The sequence below is a fragment of the Micromesistius poutassou genome (assembly GCF_964030765.1).
Source record: "Micromesistius poutassou genome assembly, chromosome: 8".
NCBI classification, from domain to species: Eukaryota; Metazoa; Chordata; class Actinopteri; order Gadiformes; family Gadidae; genus Micromesistius; species Micromesistius poutassou.
Window position 1 is genome coordinate 19,927,826 of NC_140278.1, and position 22,500 is coordinate 19,950,325.

Sequence of the window (22,500 nt, forward strand, 5' to 3'; positions counted from 1 at the left end):
GCATTTGGAGGAGAACTCGCTGCAGTAGCAGTCATTGCAGAGCAGCGCCTCCTCCTGGCTGGTGAAGGGCTCGTCGGCCAGCGAGCGCTCGCAGCGGAAGCAGCGGAAGCAGTGCTCGTGGTAGTGGCGGTCCTCGTAAAACAGCTCCTGTAAGAGGGGGCGGGGTTAGAGAGGAGTCTTAACCAATGAGGTGGCGGTCCTCGTAAAACAGCTCCTGTAAGAGAGGGCGGGGTTAGAGAGGCGTCTTAACCAATGAGGTGGCGGTCCTCGTAGAACAGCTCCTGTAAGAGGGGGCGGGGTTAGAGAGGAGTCTTAACCAATGAGGTGGCGGTCCTCGTAAAACAGCTCCTGTAAGAGGGGGCGGGGTTAGAGAGGAGTCTTAACCAATGAGGTGGCGGTCCTCGTAAAACAGCTCCAGTAAGAGGGGGCGGGGTTAGAGAGGAGTCTTAACCAATGAGGTGGCGGTCCTCGTAAAACAGCTCCAGTAAGAGGGGCGGGGTTAGAGAGGAGTCTTAACCAATGAGGTGGCGGTCCTCGTAAAACAGCTCCTGTAAGAGGGGGCGGGGTTAGAGAGGAGTCTTAACCAATGAGGTGGCGGTCCTCGTAAAACAGCTCCTGTAAGAGGGGGCGGGGTTAGAGAGGAGTCTTAACCAATGAGGTGGCGGTCCTCGTAAAACAGCTCCTGTAAGAGGGGGCGGGGTTAGAGAGGAGTCTTAACCAATGAGGTGGCGGTCCTCGTAAAACAGCTCCAGTAAGAGGGGGCGGGGTTAGATAGGAGTCTTAACCAATGAGGTGGCGGTCCTCGTAAAACAGCTCCTGTAAGAGGGGGCGGGGTTAGAGAGGAGTCTTAACCAATGAGGTGGCGGTCCTCGTAAAACAGCTCCAGTAAGAGGGGGCGGGGTTAGAGAGGAGTCTTAACCAATGAGGTGGCGGTCCTCGTAAAACAGCTCCTGTAAGAGGGGGCGGGGATAGAGAGGAGTCTTAACCAATGAGGTGGCGGTCCTCGTAAAACAGCTCCAGTAAGAGGGGGCGGGGTTAGAGAGGAGTCTTAACCAATGAGGTGGCGGTCCTCGTAAAACAGCTCCTGTAAGGGGGTGGGGTTAGAGAGGAGTCTTAACCAATGAGGTGGCGGTCCTCGTAAAACAGCTCCTGTAAGGGGGCGGGGTTAGAGAGGAGTCTTAACCAATGAGGTGGCGGTCCTCGTAGAACAGCTCCTGTAAGGGGGCGGGGTTAACCATGAGTCTTAACCAATGAGGTGGCTGGGATCCAGAGAGCCAGCGGATCTGACGTTTGATGGCCCAGTTAGCCTGCTAGCTCTGATGAGACGAGCGTGTGGCCCAGTCAGTGCATGCTAGCTTTAATTAGCTATGCTGATTGTCTAAAACACTTTAACGTTTCCTCACAGCCAGAGTTCAGGTTTCCTATTAAAGCAGGATCAGGTTGACTTGATTACAGGGCGCAGCAGACCTTCCCTTCACGGGGGCCGTTTTACGACCTGCGACTCACTGAGTGCAGATTGAGGGTATAATGGCGCGTGGAAGCAGCCTTTAACGCGTTGCACCGCGGCCGACCTATAGAAACCCAGCGTCGATTAATGAGGACCAGTAAATAACTTCAGCAACACCTGAGTGGAATGCCCTCAGCCTTGTGTTAAAGATCCCATATCATGCTTTTTTAGGGTTAATAATTGCATTCGGGGGTACTGCTATAATATAATAGGGTAGTATATGCCAGTATATTAAAAATACCCCCTATCAGTGGTGCCAACTTCAGGTCAACATTGGGGGGGTCATAAATATTTAGTTCAAATGTGTTCCACCAAAAAGAAGGCTATATCACTTCTCCAAAGTTTCAGAATTTGAGGTTCAGAACAGTAGTTCATGAATTATTTACGTATTATTCATCTGTCATTTATTAGATTTTTTCCAAATTTTGGTTGCGATGATGTATGATTTAACCATTCCATCAATTGACAAATGTGTTTTATAAGTGCATTACGAGTTGCGGGGCGTGCACTTATTTTCCATAAACATGCCCAAATAAATGGGAGTGATCTAGCTTGATTACATTTCAGTCACTAATTTAGAAATGTAGAAATCATGGAAGTAACTCGCCAGGCTGTCAAAGTACGCAAGAACTGACTTCACACCGCTCACTTGCATCGTCCAGCGGGTGAGACAAAGCAGGCGCAAACTGTTCCCACCTGCAGGCTTACGGAAAGAGTCAAACCATCCTGTTTTCCCGCCCTTATTGAGGGCTGTTCTCGGTGGGGGGGAATACACCCCCTGGGGAGGACTTCTCTCAGGATTTTTCTGGCTTAGCAGACGCAAAACATGTAAACATAGGTCATATAACAGCCTAAAGCAAAGGGGGAAAGTGGAAAAAGTGAACAAAGATCATGATATCACCCCTTTAACATCACAAATGTCAACTGCCTCGACGTGTGACGGATCACAGCTTTGTCTGAAGGCCTAAGACAGACAGACAGACAGACAGACAGACAGACAGACAGACAGACTCATCAGTGATGGCCTTCCTCACCCGGGCGTCGTGGGCGATGAGCTCCTTGCACTCGTCGCAGGTGTTGGAGAAGAGGCTGTCGTAGCAGGGGATGCAGTGCGGCCGCTCCTCAGACTGGATGTACTTGCGGCCGTACAGCGACTCCTTGCAGTGGGCGCAGTCGAAGCGGTCCGCCATCTTGGATCAAACGGCGTCTGAAAGGGGAGGGAGCAGGGAGACTACTATGAGGCCACGGTGCACAACCTGTGGGTCGGGACCCACGCTGGGGTCGGGGTCCCGGGGGGCGGGGGGGGGGGGGGGGGTCGGGACCTTCACTGGGTTCAGGACCCCCTCTGGGGTCAGGAGCCACGCTGGGGTCCGGACCCATGCTTGGGTCTTTGATATTTGACGAGACCCCTAATTATTGAAACCTTTATACATGAACAGATTTGTAGCTCGGAGTAGACCAGTACAAACGGGTCGAGTTTGACGTTAACCGGAGAGGAGGAGAGGGATAACAGACGTGTGGGCAGATGCACAACAGCGTACAGAGTGATCTCTGAGAGGAGACTGCTGGGTTCTGTGTTCTCCCTATTAGGTCCGCAGAACGTCCTGTCAGCTCGTCAGGAACATCCCAAACAACAGCTCCAGGCCAGAGCCAGAGAACAGGGGAGAGGGAGGGGGAGGGGGAGAGGAGGAGAGGATAGGTGAGGAGGAGAGGAGGATAGGAGGAGAGGAGGAGGAGAGGCGGACAGGAGGAGAGGCTGAGAGGAGGAGAGGATGAGAGGAGGAGAGGATGAGAGGAGGAGAGGCTGAGAGGAGGAGAGGATGAGAGGAGGAGAGGCTGAGAGGAGGAGAGGAGGACAGGCTGAGAGGAGGAGAGGCTGAGAGGAGGAGAGGAGGAGAGGCTGAGAGGAGGAGAGGCTGAGAGGAGGAGAGGAGGAGAGGCTGAGAGGAGGAGAGGAGGAGAGGAGAGGGAAACAAACAGCTGCCGGATAACCCTCCTCCCTCGTCTCAGTAGTCGGAAGATGGGAGAGAGCAGAGAAGTGGAGAAGAGAGAGAGAGAGCGAGAGAGAGAGAGAGAGAGAGAGAGAGCGAGAGAGAGAGAGAGAGAGAGCGAGAGAGAGAGAGAGAGAGAGGGGGGGGAGATAGAGGGGGGAGGAGAGAGAGAGAGAGAGGCAAGAAAAGGGAAGAGAGAGAGAGACAAAGGGAGCATCGGAGATACACAGAGACTGACAGGAAGAGAACGAGAACAATACATGGATTGAAATAAAAAGTGTAGAAGTGAAAGTGATGTGTGTTTGTCTTAGAGTGCCTTTGCGTCTATGAAAATGGATGTGTGTGTGTGTGTGTGTGTGTGTGTGTGTGTGTGTGTACATGTGTGTCAGCAGACAGAAAGATACTCTGTTTCAGAGGAGCTGTGAGCTGCTGGGAGCCACATGCAGTACACATGTACACCATACTGTACGCATGTACACCATACAGTACGCATGTACGCCATACTGTACACATGTACACCATACTGTACACATGTACACCATACAGTACGCATGTACACCATACTGTACACATGTACACCATACTGTACGCATGTACACATGTACACCATACTGTACACATGTACACCATACAGTACGCATGTACACATGTACACCATACTGTACGCATGTACACCATACTGTACACATGTACACCATACTGTACACATGTACACCATACTGTACACATGTACATGTCAGGAGTGGGGGGCACGGTTCAGTGTTTGAAGAGGAGCCAGGAGTCTCTGGTTTGAATGATCTTCTCTCTTGAGCAAGGCATTTCTATTCTGAATGTTCAGTGCATGGCTGATGTGTACTAGCATGCTCACAAATGCAAACACACACACACACACACACACACACACACACGTATATATATATATATATATATAAATAATGGTATACAGACACTTTTGAACAGACAACTCATGAATACTATGGCAGGCCGAATTGTCAAGTTTGCCTATCCGGAATTAACATTGTAGATATCAGCAACGTTATTCTGACTAGTCGGAATTACATTTTGAATAGTTGGAATTTTCATTCAAGGTATCTTGAATGGAATTGTGACTCGTCGAAACGCCAGATAAGAGACATCTGTAATTCAGTTTTGACTAGGCAAAACGGAATTACTTGGAGAGGATGTTTCTTCATGTTTCTACTACGTGATGAACCACCAGGAGCAGGCAGAGCCACGCTGCCCAGAGAGGAGAGAGGAGGACTCCTCCTGCTCTCCTGGTAACAGAGAGAGGAGAGAGGAGGACTCCTCCTGCTCTCCTGGTAACAGAGAGAGGAGAGAGGACTTCTCTCCTGCTCTCCTGGTAACACCACACGCCGTGGTTCTGTTTACACTCCCGTCGGCGGGTCTCATATCTCTCCATCTAAGGACGGAGTGGATTCCACCGTCTCAAACCACGCCAGGCCGGCCCGCTCCTCCCTCCTCCCTCCAGGCTCTCTCTGGTTCATTTCATCATGTTTATTTTGTCTGTTTTCATGGAACCGTCTTCATATCAGATGGAGAACCCGGTTGTTCACTCCGTACCGCACACCAACGTCATCAGCGTGACTCGCATCCCAGCTCAAATCTGGACGCGGGCGCGTCCGGCCCCGCTGCCAGCAGGGGACAGGTGAGTGGGAGGGGCGTGGCCAGCGGGGGGGCGTGTCCAACTGGCGGTGGCGGTGAAGGTGGGCGGGGCCGTCTGACTCAGGGCTGACGTCAGTGAGAAGTCAGAGGACTTGTGCGCCTCCGCTCAGTGGTGTAACGAGTTAGTTGAGTCATAAGAATCCTGTTGGTTCCTGTAAGGCACCTTGTGTAATCCGATACCGCTTTCATCACATCACAACTTACGCCACACTCACACATTATACACTTAGAGTCGTGTCAGCTTCAGCCCCTCCCAGTTGCCAGTTGGGGCGCGGGAGACCTCCACTGTTAAGAACCTTGATAAGATAAGAACGAGAGTTGATATCAAGGTCCTTATCAAGGACTGGAGGCCAGGCCACACCTCTTTGTTTAGCAGAATCGTACTACCGACACTCCTGGAGGAACTGCTGGCCCAGAGAGAGAGAGAGAGAGAGAGAGAGAGAGAGAGAGAGAGAGAGAGAGAGAGAGAGAGAGAGAAACTACAAAATAGTAACAAGAAAGAGAAGCTATAGGGAGGAGTGGAGTGTGTGTGTGTGTGTGTGTGTGTGTGTGTGTGTGTGTGTGTGTGTGTCAACACTTCCCAGGTCTGTGTTCCGGTACGGAGGGAGGCGTTCCCAAACATCGTGTGTTTACTGTGCGATAGCGGAGGAACGCCAAGGCTACGGCCGCCAGCATCACCGCTCGGCATGCTGGGTCAACAACAGTCAGGCGACCAATCAGGACGGGCCTCACAACGGGCAGTCACACAACCAGACGTGTTCTGAAGCCTCAGCCCGCTCTCCTCTGGGCCGGCTGGAGGTTCTGACGGCCGGTGGGGTCCGGTACGGGCCTGTCCCCCCCCCGCCCGCCGCCACCGCCAATCCCCAAGCTAAACGTAGCATACGCTATGCTTAGCACCCAGCCCGGCCTGGACCCACAGGGGGGAGGAGGAGGAGGAGGAGGAGGAGGAGGAGGAGCAGGAGCAGCGGACCCTGATCCTCGTGAAGCTCAGGCTGCTGTCAGCTGGACCCTACTGGACCCTACTGGAGAACATAGAGAGACCTTCTGGACTGAGAACACAGAGAGACCTTCTGGACTGAGAACACAGAGAGACCTTCTGGACTGAGAACACAGAGAGACCTTCTGGACTGAGAACATAGAGCTGTAGGCTCATCGATCTTCCCAGAGGCTGCAGGGTGATGGTCCTCGGTTTATATCTGATCCATACTGTACAGGAGGAGACAGAGAGGAGAGCGAGAGAGGGGGAGCCAAAGAGAGGAGGAGGGGAGCAGGAGGAGGAGGGGAGGAGGAAGAGGGATAGGAGAAGGGGATGATGAGGAGAAGAGGATAAGGAGACGAGGAGGTGGGGACCCGAAGGAGAGGGGAGAGGAGGGTGAAGGGGGGGTGAAGGCCACTTGAGTATATCATCAGAGATGAGCAGTGGCTGGCAGAGCGTAGTGAAACCAAAGTGTCTCAAACACACTTGACAAGCTCCTTGAGGACAGCTGTCGACTGAAGGGAGGCTCAGTCATCTGGGGCTGAGCCAGGAGCTGAGCTCCTCATGGGCAGGAGGAGCTCAGTACAGGTGAGCTGAGCTCCTCATGATAAATTGGACATTTATCGCATTTTGTAAATCCCATTGATTTCTGTTGGAAGACTCATTGCTCGTTGGCCGGAAACGGAAAGGGGGGCTGTTTACGTTTGGTTGTAGTCTTTTCGCTCGGTTCTCCGTCTCAACAGTAGGGCTAGAACCGAGTGAAAAGACTACAACCAAACGTCTTACAAAATGCGATAGATGTGCAATAAAAGACGACCGAAAATGTATTTCGCTATGATACTTGATTTGGAACATCAACAAACACCACTAACCACTCAGTGAGTTGCACATTTCTGAAAACAAACATTGAGGGTTGTTTTAGGGACAGGTTTGTGAATGCACGTAGCCAGCCATTCTGAAGCAGGCTGGGGCGATTCTAAATGAGCCAAATACCCAAGACAGGACCAATAGTCAAAATGCCGGTGTCAACCACTCTATTTCTCCCTAGACAACAGAAAGGGGGCTCAATGTTCAAAATACCAGAATTGTCGTTTAATAAAACCTAAGCCTAGAAATAGGATTGTAGTCCACTGAAGCCCCTCTGCCTGGGAGATGGTACGCTCCGTTCTGACAGACAACATGCTGACAGTTAAGACAGTTAAGCTGTGATTGGCCATAGACATCTTTCTTCTCAACAAAAGCTTTAAGTGCAGTGGTTCTTCTTTTAGTGAAGATATACCGTCCAGTTGGTTTGATACTCTGGATAGCAACAGATCGTTCTACAGCACTCCTCTATCCATCTGGCTTGTGATTAGTCGGTCTATCTCGTACCGCGCTTGTGAGGTTTTATCCTTTGTATTGTAGAGTAAGACAGGAAGGTGTGGGAGAGAGAGGGGATGACATGCAGCAAAGGACCACGGGTGCTAGGAATCAAACCCCGGTCGCTGTGGTCAGGAGTGAGCCTTTATAGTACCCCTACCCGTTGAACCACGGGCCGCTCATGCAGATATCTTTTGGTGTGGGATGCAGTCTCCACCAATAGGTCTCCAGTCTCCACCAATAGATCTCCAGTCTCCAGTAGAAGGTCTCCAGTCTGCAGCTGAAGGTCTCCAGTAGAAGGTCTCCAGTAGAAGGTCTCCAGTAGAAGGTCTCCAGTCTCCAGTAGAAGGTCTCCAGTCTGCAGCAGAAGGTCTCCAGTAGAAGGTCTCCAGTAGAAGGTCTCCAGTCTGCAGTAGAAGGTCTCCAGTAGAAGGTCTCCAGTCTCCAGTAGAAGGTCTCCAGTCTGCAGCAGAAGGTCTCCAGTAGAAGGTCTCCGGTCTCCAGTAGAAGGTCTCCAGTAGAAGGTCTCCGGTCTCCAGTAGAAGGTCTCCAGTAGAAGGTCTCCAGTAGAAGGTCTCCAGTAGAAGGTCTCCAGGGTCTCTCGTGTGCAGCGGCCCGGACCACCCGGTCAGCCCCGTTCTGTGTGGGGCCTCCGAGGAGCACGGAGCAACAATGGAGGCCCGGGCAGGCGGGAACCAGGAGCCACAGACCACAGACTGCAGCTCCAGAGACAGAGGAGCTAACCTGTCATTGTCCCTGAGCACTTAAACACCGCCTGGGGAGGAGTGGGCGGGGAGACAGCCCCAAATGAAAGGAGAAATGACTACCTGCAGGGCAGCGGCCCGCTGTAATCATCCACCCCCCAGCCGGCGTTTAGCGGGCGGTGGGACCGGAGGGATCGGGCAGCACAGCTTTAATATCAGCCTTGATGTTCTGCACAGATACACCAGCTGAAGAGCTGAACGTATCAGAGATAAACCAGGTACACCTGCTGAAGAGCTGAATGTATCAGACAGATAAACCAGGTACACCTGCCGAAGAGCTGAAACTATCAGACAGATAAACCAGGTACACCTGTTGAAGAACTGAACCTATCAGACAGATAAACCAGGTAGACCTGCTGAAGAGCTGAACCTTCAGAGCGATAAGTGCTCTGAATAAGATAAGAGATAAGAGCTGAACATATCAGAAGTAACACCTGTTACACCTAATCAGATCTACAACAACTGGTTCTGCTGTCTCCACGGTCTCTAGGACCTCAGGGTTATCAGAGGGCTGGTTCTGGTGTCTCCACGGTCTCTAGGACCTCAGGGTTATCAGAGGGCTGGTTCTGGTGTCTCCACGGTCTCTAGGACCTCAGGGTTATCAGAGGGCTGGTTCTGGTGTCTCCACGGTCTCTCTCTGGAGCTGTAAGGCTGGCAGAGGTCACTCTTTATCTCTGAACTAGAACATGGCCTCTCTTCCCATCCCCGCTCCCTTCTTTCCCAAGGAAGAGCAGTGACCAAACATGGGCATTCTCACTCCTAACCGTCTTCCTCTCGTCTGTGAAACCACGGGAGGGGCCGCTCTGGAACCTAACCTATGGCTGGGGCCCTCGCTTGGGGACCTTTCAGCCAGAGATACCATCAGTGGAGGCTCATCCATCCTGGTCCAAACTGACCTGAAGAACTCCGATGTAGATTTGAAATGTATACAATGTATACTTTGTTCGGTATTTAGAATCATGGTGAATACAGGACACAGGAGCCTTAACAGACTGTATATATCATAACGTACAATACAGCGCTGGCAATTACTGTGGACCAAGTAGATCTAATATCACTCCACTCAGGGATGATTCAGTCTGAGCAGAATGCCTAGAAAGTCTTCTGCTGGCCAGGGTTTCAGCTCCCACGGGAATTTGGTTTTTACGAGAGCGTCTAACGGAGACGGCATCCAGCACAGCTTCCCCCAGATAGAAAGTGATGCTATCGTGCCTTAGATCTGTTATGAGCCAGACACACATCCTACTGATCTCTGGAAACTTTCCCTCAGTAAAATATCTGTGAGAGTCCTGCACGAATACGGTTCTCCAAAGCAGCTTAAACAATGCACATCATCGTAAATGATCCACGACGAATGTGATCAGGACTCATGACTCACGACGGCTCACAGAATACTTTCGGACCTCGGAGCGGAGGATACGTCTGAGCTCTGCATTCCATAGTTTCAGTAGGTATCATGTTGTCTCTCCAGAAGAGGTCCTCTGCTCTAAGCCCGGGGATAGAGCGCATTACGCCCTCGCTGCACACTCAGCAGTACGACTAACGACCGCTCGGTGTCAGACCGCGGCCCCGAGCCGCAGACCACAGCCACCAGGAGAACCCGCTCACACCTCCTCCCAGGTGGTCTCCAGCTGGCTCAGCATAACGCAACTGATGTTCTGGACCTGAGTCCACACGGCCCTCACGGCCACACACACCACTACACACCCCCGGCCACAACGCAAGCCCTTATTACCCAGCACACACACACACACTCAGGTGTGTGTGTGGCTCCCTGGTGCTGGCTCACCTTGAGGTCAGCAGACAGGAAGGATGCATTTGGAAACATGTCCAGAATTTACAAAGAATTTGATAATTAATAGGCGAATATATAAAAACATTTTTTTTGGTATGGATCAAATGTCCTGTGTCACTAAGATGGTAAACAGTCTCCTCTGGGACCTTCATCATGCATCACATCCCTCTGGTTACTGAGATGGTAAACAGTGTCCTCTGTTAGCTTCACTATGGATCACATCCCTCTGGTTACTAAGATGGTAAACAGTGTCCTCTGTTAGCTTCACTATGGATCACATCCCTCTGGTTACAGAGAAGGTAAACATCAGCTCACTCCACTTATACCACTTACTGGATGCCGCAGACGTGGTTATCAAAGCAACTTAATGCACATTTAGATAAGTCCTTAGGTTGCAGACTGAGTTTTGGGCTGTGAGTCAAACACTCTAGCCTCTAGAGAGTCTGCCTTTAAAACAGGGATTATTTCCCTTGGACCAAGGTGTCTGTCTCTAGTGGGAGGGAGGGAGGAGGAACGCAGCAGAGCGACCTGCTAGCAAGACAAACGGCCAGGCTGAGGAACGTCGACTCATTTCCAGGATATTCCACTATTTTTCCTTCTCCCAGTCGGACACATCTCCATGGCAACGTGTAAACAATGCCGTCACCCCCTTCACACCATGAAATGTTGGCGGTGACATCAGGTGCTGGCTGGAGCTCAGAGGGTCCCAGAAGCCAAGAGAGACCTCACCAGGAACATCTAGAGGCTCAGAGAGACCTCAACAGGAACATCTAGAGGCTCAGAGAGACCTCACCAGGGACATCTAGAGGCTCAGAGAGACCTCACCAGGGACATCTAGAGGCTCAGAGAGACCTCACCAGAACATCTAGAGGCTCAGAGAGACCTCACCAGGAACATCTAGAGGCTCAGAGAGACCTCACCAGGAACATCTAGAGGGTTCTCCCCAGGGGAGGGGGGGGGGGGGGGCTCTACTGACGGGGGCCTCCAGACGACCGGTAGTTCAGGAGCTCGAGGACCGAGACGGTTTGGAAACCCCACATGCACAGCGTTTTGAAATTTTGAATTCTGAAGCACAGCATTCTGCATGAATATCTATTGAGGGATTTAATTATAGGATGAAGCTTTATTGGGGCTGGTTCTCCTGGACTTCTGTGGGTCTGCTGTGTTTCCATCTCCAGTTCGTTTCCAGCTCATATTCTTTGATGCAGCGATGAACCAGGATCTGGTTTACTGCCAACTGTGGCCGACAAATGAGTTGATTTTGGCTGATGTCACTCCGAGTTCATCCCTGCTCGTCTGTGTGAGTATAAAGAACACTGACACACATTCGCACACTCAAACACACACAAACACATGTAAATACACACGCACACACACACAGACACACACAGATACAGAAGACAGAGGGCCTTGACGCCATGTAAATAAACAGACGAGCGACTGCAAGCCACCGGGGACAATGGAGGACTTGTACAGACAAGTAGCCCATGCACACACACACACACACACACACTAACAAAGGCAAGTAGAAACACACGCGAACACAGGCATGCATGCACCCTCACAGACGCAGCCACATGCATGCGTGAACACCCAGCCCCCAGCAGCAGCGTGCTGTAATAGCTCTGTAGGGACCAGTGTGTAATTAGTCCTGGTGTGTAATTAGTCATCAGCAGCCCTTGCTTCCCCACACATGTTATAAATACATGTGACGACACAGTTCACATGTTGAGGGAAGGAACATCAATCTTCATTTGAAACTATTTGACTATTTTGCAGAGGCTTCTAGCCAACGTGACCCAGAGTGAACCCAGACACCTGGCATTACGGGGTATGTAGGGGTCAGAGCTCATCTGTCAAGGATGCCTACAGGGGCAGACGTTGGGGATTGATCCCACAGCCTTCGGGCTGCCAGTCCCCCTAACCACTAGCCTGTCCCGGGCCCCAGGGTCTGGGCCCCTGGTGGAACCCTGCAGTACGTTCTCCCAGCCTCCATCCTCTGACCCAACATGACGGCAACATGAACTCAGCGACTCAGCAGGAGCAGGAGAACCAACCACCCCTCTGTTAGAACCAATACCCCCTCTGTTAGAACCAACCACCCCCTCTGTTAGAACCAACCACCCCCTCTGTTAGAACCAACACCCCCTCTGTTAGAACCAACCACCCCTCTGTTAGAACCAACCACCCCTCTGTTAGAACCAACACCCCCTCTGTTAGAACTAACCACCCCTCTGTTAGAACTAACCACCCCTCTGTTAGAACCAACCACCGCTCTGTTAGAACCAACCACCCCTCTGTTAGAACCAACCACCCCCTCTGTTAGAACCAACACCCCCTCTGTTAGAACCAACCACCCCCTCTGTTAGAACCAACACCCCCTCTGTTAGAACCAACCACCCACTCTGTTAGAACCAACCACCCCTCTGTTAGAACCAACCACCCCCTCTGTTAGAACCAACCACCCCTCTGTTAGAACCAACCACCCCCTCTGTTAGAACCAACCACCCCTCTGTTAGCCCTGCGCTCTGGACTCAAGAGAAGCAACACCCCTCTGAACGAACCAACCACCCAGACCCAGAACAGACCCAGACCAGACCAGACCCAGACCCAGAACAGACCCAGACCAGACCAGACCCAGACCCAGACCCAGACCAGACCAGACCCAGACCAGACCCAGACCAGACCAGACCCAGACCAGACCAGACCAGACCCAGACCCAGACCAGACCCAGACCCAGACCCAGACCAGACCAGACCCAGACCAGACCAGACCCAGACCAGACCCAGACCCAGACCAGACCCAGACCAGACCCAGACCAGACCAGACCCAGACCAGACCAGACCCAGACCAGACCCAGACCAGACCAGACCCAGACCTCCCAGGTCTTCACAGACCTCTGATGAGTGTTTTGAAGCTCTGGTCTCAGAGGTCAAAAACATTCTGTCAGCACATTGTGGGCGGCCATGCTGGGTCAACGGGTTTCACCCTGTACACACACCCACACACACACACACACACCCACACACACACACACACACCCACACAAAAACATACACCTCTGAAAACATGCAACATCAGACGTCACGGCGGAAACAGATTTCCGCAGATGCTAGGCTAAGTTTGTTGCGTTAGTTTCCTTGACTTTGCCGTTGGTACGCGCCCATCTGTCAGCCTTATCTGGGCTGTCAGCGCCACTGCTCTTTATCCCGCATGCAAAACACCATCCGTCTCTGCCTCTCATTACCACAGAGGGCCGGCCCCTTGTTAGGCCCGGGTAAACAGCGATAGCACGGCTGAATTATGTTGCCTTCCACCCAGCCTGACTATCGCTACTCCATCTCCTCCGACCATTCACACCTCTCTCCTCCATCTCCTCCCACCATACACACCTCTCTCCTCCATCTCCTCCCACCATACACACCTCTCTCCTCCACCTCCTCCCACCATACACACCTCTCTCCTCCACCTCCTCCCACCATACACACCTCTCTCTCCTCCACCTCCTCCCCACTCTACACACCTCTTTCTCCTCCACCCTCTCTCTCTCCTCCACCTCCTCACCCCACTCCATAGATGTGGCTGTATACTCTATCATAACATCGATATATACAATTGAAACTCAAACAGCTTTTCAACAGCAGAGCCGATTTCCACACTTCAATCGCTGCAACTCTGTTGACCAGTGCTACATGCTAAAGAGAGCTAGTGTTCCATACTACATGCTATTAGACCACAGTGCTCCGTGCTAAAGCGCGCCATGCTGAAGCTCTCAGACCTAGTGCTCCATGCTAAAAATCTCAGACCTGGTGCTCCCTACAACATGCTATCAGACCTAGCGCTCCATGATAAAGCTATCAGACCACAGCTCTGCATGCTGAAGCGCTACATGCTTAAGCTCTCAGACCTATCGCTCCATGCTAAAGCTCTCAGACCTGGTGCTCCCTACAACATGCTATCAGACCTAGCGCTCCATGATAAAGCTATCAGACCACAGCTCTGCATGCTAAAGCGCTACATGCTTAAGCTCTCAGACCTATCGCTCCATGCTAAAGCTCTCAGACCTGGTGCTCCCTACTACATGCTATCAGACAGGACCACAGCGTTCCATGTTAAAGCTCTCAAACCTAGCGCTCCACGCTAAAGCTCTCAGACCTAGCGCTCCATGATACATGCTATAAGACCTAGCGCAGACAGGAGTCCTCCCGGGGCGCCTGGCAGCAGAGCCTCCAATCTCCAAACCTTCAACTCCAACAGCTTTCCACTCTACAGCCCAACGAGGGACGGGAAGGAGGAGGAGGAGGAGGAGGAGGAGGAGGAGAGAGGAGGAGAGGTGACGGTGGTGGGAGGCGAATGTTTCCAAAGTGAGGTCATCCCTCTGCCTCCCCATTGGCCGAGCCCGGTGCTGTGCTCACCGTGAGGCGTCACTGCTGGTGGATCTGCTCTCCGTGCGGTCGTGTTTGAAGCACGCTGCCTCGGTCCTCCAGCGCCGCGCTGATCGCTAGCGGGTGGCCGAGCTCGGAGGACCACGCGGAGAACAGCTTCCTGATGTCGGCCAGGTCCTCCAGGAGCGGGCGAAGGTGGAGTTTAGCTCGATCGCATAGAAACACTCAGGATTCTAAAACCCGTTCCTACAAGAGTAGAGCTGAGTTTTAAGCTCTTAGTTCCCCAGAACCATATCCCGGTGATACCATGCTAGTGCTATGGTTTAATGATAAGCCACGCAATACCGTGACAGGATGTGACTCAGTCAGCCTAATCAATAGATGTCTGGCCAATGGCGTCAGCGTCTGCGTGGTTGAGAGCCAACAGTGAGGACCTACAACTTGTCCACGCGCGTTCCTCTAATGAAGTCCCAGGCCGACAGACCGATGACAGATGAGGGTTTGACCAGGCGGTCCACAGAGACCCCAGACACGCGCTGTTGCAAGGGGAGGTCATCAGGGACTGCTGATCCAAACCACCTCCGCTCTGACCCTCGGCACTAAACCAGCCCTGAGGGCCATCTGGTCAGCAGCCAGAGGGACCGGAACTGTCCCTCTGGAGCGAGTCACCTCCGATCACCACGCAGTTGAAAGACGCCTTGCTCCAAGGCCACACTGAGGACTGAACCTGCACCCCTGAGACGCCCCTACTCCAGCTCCACCTCTGCTCTTCAGTCAGCAGGCAGAACCACCCACTGAAGCCACAGTGAATCAGACCCATATCTATAGTCTCTGGTTGAACGGTGACCAGGTCAGAGTTGGGGAGGTGGACCGTCTGGGATGGAGGGCCACTCCTCTCTCTTTGTAGTGAGAGGTGAGAGCACTGAACATCAGGGACCTCAGCCTCATCGGAGCGGTGGGGAAGCTTTGCGTGTCGGAGCTCCGCCACACCTCTCATCAACTCCTCCTCCTCCTCCTCCTCCCGAGGAAGGAGCCAAGAAGCCGTTCATCCCTCGTCGTAAATCAGCCTCCTGCCTCTCAGGCCCAGCAGCCTCCTTTTATAGCCACTCCAGGGACACTTTCCCCATGTAAGGCTGCTGCCCCCGTCAGGGGCCTCCACCACGCTGGGTGGAGGTGCTGCCCCCGTCAGGGGCCTCCACCACGCTGGGTGGAGGTGCTGCCCCCGTCAGGGGCCGGTACCACGCCCGGTGGAGGTGTGAGGCTGTAATCGCACCTCCGTCACCATAATCAAACCCAGCACCACCCCCATAACCAGTATAACAACCGCACACAACCATCACCTCCACCTCCTCCAGTACCTCCACCCCCCTCTTCCCCGTAGCTCCACCCCCTCCACCAGACCTCCTCGCTCCATGGCATGAGTGCGGCAGAGGTTGGAGACGCGTGCGGCGTGTTGGAGCCTGAGAGCGCTGTGCGGAGCCAGGCATCGCTAGAGGATCTGGGCTCTGTGGATCTGGGCTCTGGGTCCCTGAGTTATGCCTGGCACCGAGCTGCGGGCCTGCCCCGGCCTGCCTGCACCAACACCCCATTGTTCCCACCAGCAGACGGCAGCTAAAGTGTGATGTGCATCTGTTACAACCAGAGAGAGGAGAGAGAGGGGGGCGAGCGAGAGCGAGATAGAGGTGAGCAAAGAGTGAGATAGACAAACTGACACTGAGAGTGAGAACCAGAATGAAGCCAGGAGAGGGAGAAAGAGAGACAAGCAAAGAGAGAGAGAGAGAGAGGGAGAGGGACGGAGACAATCAAAGAAAGAGAGCGATAGAGAAAGGAGGAGAGAGAGAGATTCCTGTAGATAGTCCCGGTGAGAGTAACATTCTCCCGTTGTGCAGAGCCGGGATTTACTCTGTTTACCCAGCGAGGAAAGTGCTCCCTCTCCCAGCGAGGAGAGAGCTCTCTCTCCTCGCTACATCCAGTGCCTCACCCCAGCTCTCACCTCCAGCCTCTCACCCCCAGCCTCTCCCCCTCAGCCTCTACCCCAGCCTCTCCCCCTCAGCCTCTCCCGCCTCTACCCCAGCCTCCAGGAATCGTCAAATTAGGGCCCAGTGCCTAGCAACGCAGTGAGGACCAAATATGGGCATAAAGAGGAAGCCAGTGTGTCACCCACTCAGAGTAGTAAAGCTGACTGGAGGCTGACTCACAGTGACTCCACACTAACCCCAGCCAGCCAGTATCACAGTATCAACCTCCAGTATCACACGGTAAGAAGCTCCAGCAGCTGGGGTCAGAAGACAAGACACTAGCTCATTATGGATCTGCACTGAAACAGTTCTGATTACTGATTGGGAATCAATCGAAAGTATCAGATTTTGAGACATACAAACGTAACTATAACATACATTACAAATGTAACTATAACATTCATAACAACTCAGGTTACAACCAGGCTACTGAGAGATTGTTGCTAGAGACCAACACATTCTGACTCTGAGTTCGTCAAAAATCGACCTCCAGGGGTTTCGGCGTCAATTGCTGACGCAAAGGGTGTCCTTGTGCGTCTTCATTCGACGCGGGGGGTTTGTAATCCCTCCACGGCGATATCTGACGCCCAGAGAAAGTGCTCCCGCAAATCTTTTTTTCGTAGGATGGTAGGGTCAAGTAGGGTAGTAGTGGTTAGGGTTAGGGTAGTAGTGGTTAGGGTTAGAGTTAGGGTAGTAGTGGTTAGGGTTAGGGTAGTAGTGGTTAGGGTTAGAGTTAGGGTAGTAGTGGTTAGGGTTAGGGTTAGGGTAGTAGTGGTTAGGGTTAGAGTTAGGGTAGTAGTGGTTAGGGTTAGGGTTAGGGTAGTAGTGGTTAGGGTTAGGGTAGTAGTGGTTAGGGTTAGGGTTAGGGGTGGGAAAATAATAGATTATTCGATGCATCGCGATTCTCTCTAGAACGATTCCATCTTGATGCAGAAAAATTAATAATTGGAAACAATTTTGTTTTATTAAATTTGTTGGCCTGCTGCAGAGCGCTACAGAAAACTCCTTTCTGCCTGCGGGTTCTAGGGTTAGGGTAGTAGTGGTTAGGGTTAGGGCTGGGGTTAGGGTTAGGGTTAGGGTAGTAGTGGTTAGGGTTAGGGTTAGGGCTGGGGTTAGGGTTAGGGTTAGGGTAGTAGTGGTTAGGGTAAGGGTTAGGGTAGTAGTGGTTAGGGTTAGGGCTGGGGTTAGGGTTAGGGTAGTAGTGGTTAGGGTTAGGGTTAGGGTAGTAGTAGTTAGGGTTAGGGTTATGGTAATAGTGGTTAGGGTAGTAGTGGTTAGGGTTAGGGCTGGGGTTAGGGTTAGGGTAGTAGTGGTTAGGGTTAGGGTTAGGGTTAGGGTAGTAGTGGTTAGGGTTAGGGTAGTAGTAGTTAGGGTTAGGGTTATGGTAGTAGTGGTTAGGGTTAGGGTTAGGGTAGTAGTAGTTAGGGTTAGGGTTATGGTAGTAGTGGTTAGGGTTAGGGTTAGGGCTGGGGTTAGGGTAGTAGTAGTTAGGGTTAGGGTTAGGGTAGTAGTGGTTAGGGTTAGGGTAGTAGTAGTTAGGGTTAGGGTTATGGTAGTAGTGGTTGGGTTAGGGTTAGGGCTGGGGTTAGGGTTAGGGTTACGCACTTATCACTGTTGGCCGTGGAGGGATTACTAATGAGTTGAAAACGCCCTGCGTCGAATGAAGACGCACAAGGACACCCTTTGCGTCAGCAGTCAACGCCAAAAGCCCCTGACCAAGCGTCGATTTTTGCGTCTCCTGCGCACTGAAACCACAGGCGCTGCTGCCTGGCTCCTCCCCCCCTCCTCCATCTTGTCTTCCCCCCGCTGGACCGTCAGAGTCGCTACGACGACCGCCTCCTCCCTCACCCGCTAAACGATGATGTCATCCACCGCCTCGTTCAGCGAGGGTCAGCCCAGACCGCCGAGGTCTCCGTCTGACTGATTGTTTGGATGTGGACGTGTTTTAATTTAGTGTGTGTGTGCGTTTGTGCGTTTGATGTGGATGTGTGTGTGTGTTTGAGTGTGTTTATTGATGTGCTGTGTGTACGTGTGTGGGGGTGCTGTGGATGTGTGTTTGTGTGCGTGTATGTTATTGATGGGTGTGTGTGTGTGTGTGTGTGTGTGTGTGTGTGTGTGTGTGTGTGTGTGTGTGTGTGTGTGTGTGTGTGTGTGTGTGTGTGTGTGTGTGTGTGCGTGCGTGCGTGCGTGCGTGCGTGCGTGCGTGCGTGCGTGCGTGCGTGCGTGCGTGCGTGTGTGTGTGTGCGCGCGTGTGTGTGTGTTTGTGTAAGCATGTGTGCGTGTTGAAACCCTGTGTTGTTGAGCAACTCTGCCTGTTTGGACAAAAGTCGGCGGTTGGAGCCAGGTCTGATGGTCGCTAGGCAACGCTGCCTGGCATCAGGGCGGACACCTGACAGGAAGTAGTTACCAGACAGCACAGACAGACACAGACACACACACACACACACAGGAGACCCAACAACCATAGAGCTCAGCAGCTCTATGGTTCGCCTATGAAGCCTAGCGCTATGTGTAGCGTAGCGTAGCTCTATTTGTAACATATCTCTATGTGTAGCATAGCGTAGCTCTATGTGGTAGCTCTATGTCTTGCGTAGCGTAGCTCTTTGTGTAGCGTAGCTCTATGTGGTAGCTCTATGTCTTGCGTAGCGTAGCTCTTTGTGTAGCGTAGCTCTATGTGGTAGCTCTATGTCTTGCGTAGCGTAGCTCTTTGTGTAGCGTAGCTCTATGTGGTAGCTCTATGTCTTGCGTAGCGTAGCTCTTTGTGTAGCGTAGCTCTATGTGCAGGGCTGCCAGCTTTTGGGTTTTCGCTGGCGTGAGATTCTGTAGAATCTTGTAATGCATACCTTATAGCAGGGTCCGCGGGTGTAAATGTTGACGGGACGGGACGGGACCGATCGGGATTGTTGACGTGAGGAAGTGGATGTGTGGTGTGTGTGCGCATGTGTAAGCAGGCAAAAGCGTGTGTCACACAGTGAAACCGTGAGAGTTGGCAGCTCTGCGTAAGTGTAGCTCTATGTGTTGTGTACAGCATAGCTCTGTGTATCGTAGCGTAGCTCTATGTGTAGCGTAGTGTAGGTCTGTGTAGCATAGCTTAGCTCTATGTGTAGTGTAGGTCTGTGTAGCGTAAGAGAGTGAGAGAGAAAGAGAGAGAGTGAGAGAGAGAAAGAGAGAGAGTGAGAGAGAGAGAGAGAGAGAGAGAGAGAGAGAGAGAGATTCAGATATTCACCAACAGTGAATATCTCACAATACGACCCCCTGCCCACCACATACAGGAAGTATGAGGTCACTTCCTGCCCATTCCCATTCAGAAGCTAGACACACACTCCAGCTGCTGGCCAGCAGGTGACTGCCTACTACACACACAAACACACACACACACGCATGCGCGCGCGTGCAAAGACCTCCTGAAGTCCCACAACACAAATAATACAAACCTGAACCTTACATTGTAAACATAAGAACTGTGTCTCTGTGCGTGCGTGCGTGCGTGTGTGTGTATGTCCGTGTGTGTGTGTGTGTGTGTGTGTGTGTGTGTGTGTTATGCAGGCGTTACAAAGAAGGAGCTCATATCAAAGAGGGTCCAGCAGATGTCCGTCTCCATGGTAACCCGAGCTGCTCCGGCCTATTCCTCCGGTGGTCTCCCCCCTACACACACACACCTCTCTACAGACGCACACCTCCCCCTACAGACACACACCTCCCCCTACACACACACACACACCTCTCTACAGACACACACCTCCCCCTACAGACACACACCTCTCTACAGACACACACCTCCCCCTACAGACACACACCTCCCCCTACACACACACACACACACCTCTCTACAGACACACACCTCCCCCTACAGACACACACCTCTCTACAGACACACACCTCTACCTACACACACACACCTCTCTACAGACGCACACCTCTCTACAGACACACACCTCTACCTACAGACACACACCTCTACCTACAGACACACCTCTCTACAGACACACACCTCTACCTACAGACACACACCTCTACCTACAGACACACACCTCTCTACAGACACACACCTCTCTACAGACACACACCTGTACCTACAGACACACACCTCTACCTACACACACACACCTCTACCTACACACACACACCTCTACCTACACACACACACCTCCTCCACCCCCCCCCCCCCACCCACCAGAGAGCAGCCTCCCCTCCAGTAGATGTAGAGTAGAGGTGAGGGTCAGCTCTTCCTGTCCGTCACAACCTACTTCCTGTCTGCACCTGCTACTTCCTCTCTATTACATCCTGCTTCCTGCCTTCACATATTATTTCCTGTCCGTTGCAACCAGTGTCAGGCGGAGGCACACTACGTCCGTCTGTCCCATCTAACTTCCTGTTTACCACCTGGCACTTCCTGTCCCGGAAGAGCAGAATTGTCTGATGATGCAGTAATAGGGTCTCTCTCTCTCTCTCTCTCGCTCACACACTGTGTGTGTGTGTGTGTGTGTGTGTGTGTGTGTGTGTGTGTGTGAATGCACACCAGTACGCATGGGTCTGTGTAGGGGTGTGTGTCTACATTGTGCGTGTCAGTGTGTGTGTGTGTGTGTGTGTGTGTGTGTGTGTGTGTGTCTGTCTGTCTGAGGGATGAGATGTAGTTTAGAGTCTTTCCAGAACCCTCTCTCGCCCCGGTGTCAGGTCACTTCCCCCCCCCCCCCCCCCCACCAACATGTGGCCCCTGACAGCGGGCCGGACGCAGCCTGGTCCAGACCAGCACCCAACAGAAGCTCCACCCATGATTTAGGACCCTCCGTCCGGTGCTCCGTGGGTCTTTTTACGGGTGACCACCGGTCGGCAGTGATGACCTCTGGACAGCAGCCGCATTCCGCACGGGGAGCATTCCTCCGAGAGACGGCGTCTGGGCAGGCAGACGCTTTGAGCCGCTGCTCCATTCATCTGACGGCTGATATCTCAACACACGTCTGCTGCACAGACAGCTCAACTAACGGCCTCGGAACAGACCTCCATCAGACCTCCGCCAGACCTCCGTCAGACCTCCGCCAGACCCGAACGCGTGCGTTCGGGTCTGAAGTCAGAGAGAAGGGAGGCCGAGGGGAGAAGAATAAAAGCAGGGAGAAAAGGAAAGCTGAAGGAGAAAGTGTAATAAGTGATCCCTCTTCTTACCGGAGAGCTGCCCACCACTTTGAGCCCGACGGCGGTAGAACCTCGGGTCTCGCCGCTCCGCGTCACGTCACTATTCCGGGGACGTCTCCGGACGCAAAGCTCAACTTCAGCCTCGCTTTTCCCTGAAGTCGGTCTTGTGTGTGCGGAGGAATGATAGAGCCAGCCGGCTACTTCTGTTCCTCACTGAGGAAGTTAGTGTGAGTCACAGACCCCCGCCCCCTGTGGAGGAGGACACGCCCCCTCCAGCCCGCCAGCTGAAGAGGAGACTGATGCTCCGACTACCAGACCTTTCTCTCACTGTCTGCTGCTCCAGAGGGACCTGTCTGCTGCTCCAGAGGGACCTGTCTGTCTGTCTGTCTGTCTGTGCAGAGACAACACTCCTGTTTGTGCCTGTTTATTAAAACACTGTTATACGTTTATTACACTTATTTCATGATATCAATCTTTCTGCTTTTTTCCTCCAGACCCTCTGCAGACCCCGCTGACCTCCAAACGGAGCGTGTGACCTCCAGGGTCTGAAGGAGTCTGAGGAACCAGAGCCTGAGGAACCGGCTCTCATCAGCGCCCCTGTGAGCGGCTCCGCCCTCCAGGTGAGCGGTTTTGTTCCGCTGTGATCGTAACCGCTCAGCCCGACGTGACGGCTCCCCCAGGGCCCGCCCCCAGAACGCTGCCCCCTCCCCCCCCCCCCAGGGCCCGCCCCCCCCAGGGCCAGCCTCCCCCAGGGCTCGCCCCCCCCAGGGCCCGCCCAACCAGGGCCCGCGGCTCCTGACGGGATCAAACCGGTACACACATGCCCCCCCCCCCCCCACACACACACACACACACACACACACACACACACAGACACACAGACACACAGACT

General features: G+C 52.9%; 1 protein-coding gene across 2 annotated transcripts in view; it reads right to left on the bottom strand.

Annotated features, from left to right (window-relative positions):
• fhl3a (four and a half LIM domains 3a) overlaps window positions 1-21,772 on the bottom strand; it is a 24,337-nt gene extending 2,565 nt beyond the window's left edge. The window contains exons 1-3 of one of the 2 annotated variants that reach the window (XM_084471622.1): window positions 21,639-21,772; window positions 2,542-2,714; window positions 1-147 (exon numbers count right to left, since the gene is read on the bottom strand). The exon at window positions 1-147 is cut by the window's left edge and continues 28 nt beyond it. In XM_084471622.1, coding sequence (XP_084327748.1) covers window positions 1-147; window positions 2,542-2,697 — 303 coding nt within the window. In that variant the 5' untranslated portion in view covers window positions 2,698-2,714; window positions 21,639-21,772. Of the gene's footprint in view, window positions 148-2,541; window positions 2,715-19,321; window positions 19,393-21,638 lie in introns of those variants that run through there. The other variant, XM_084471623.1, reaches the window with a different exon arrangement.
• Between the last annotated feature and the right edge of the window lie 728 nt (window positions 21,773-22,500).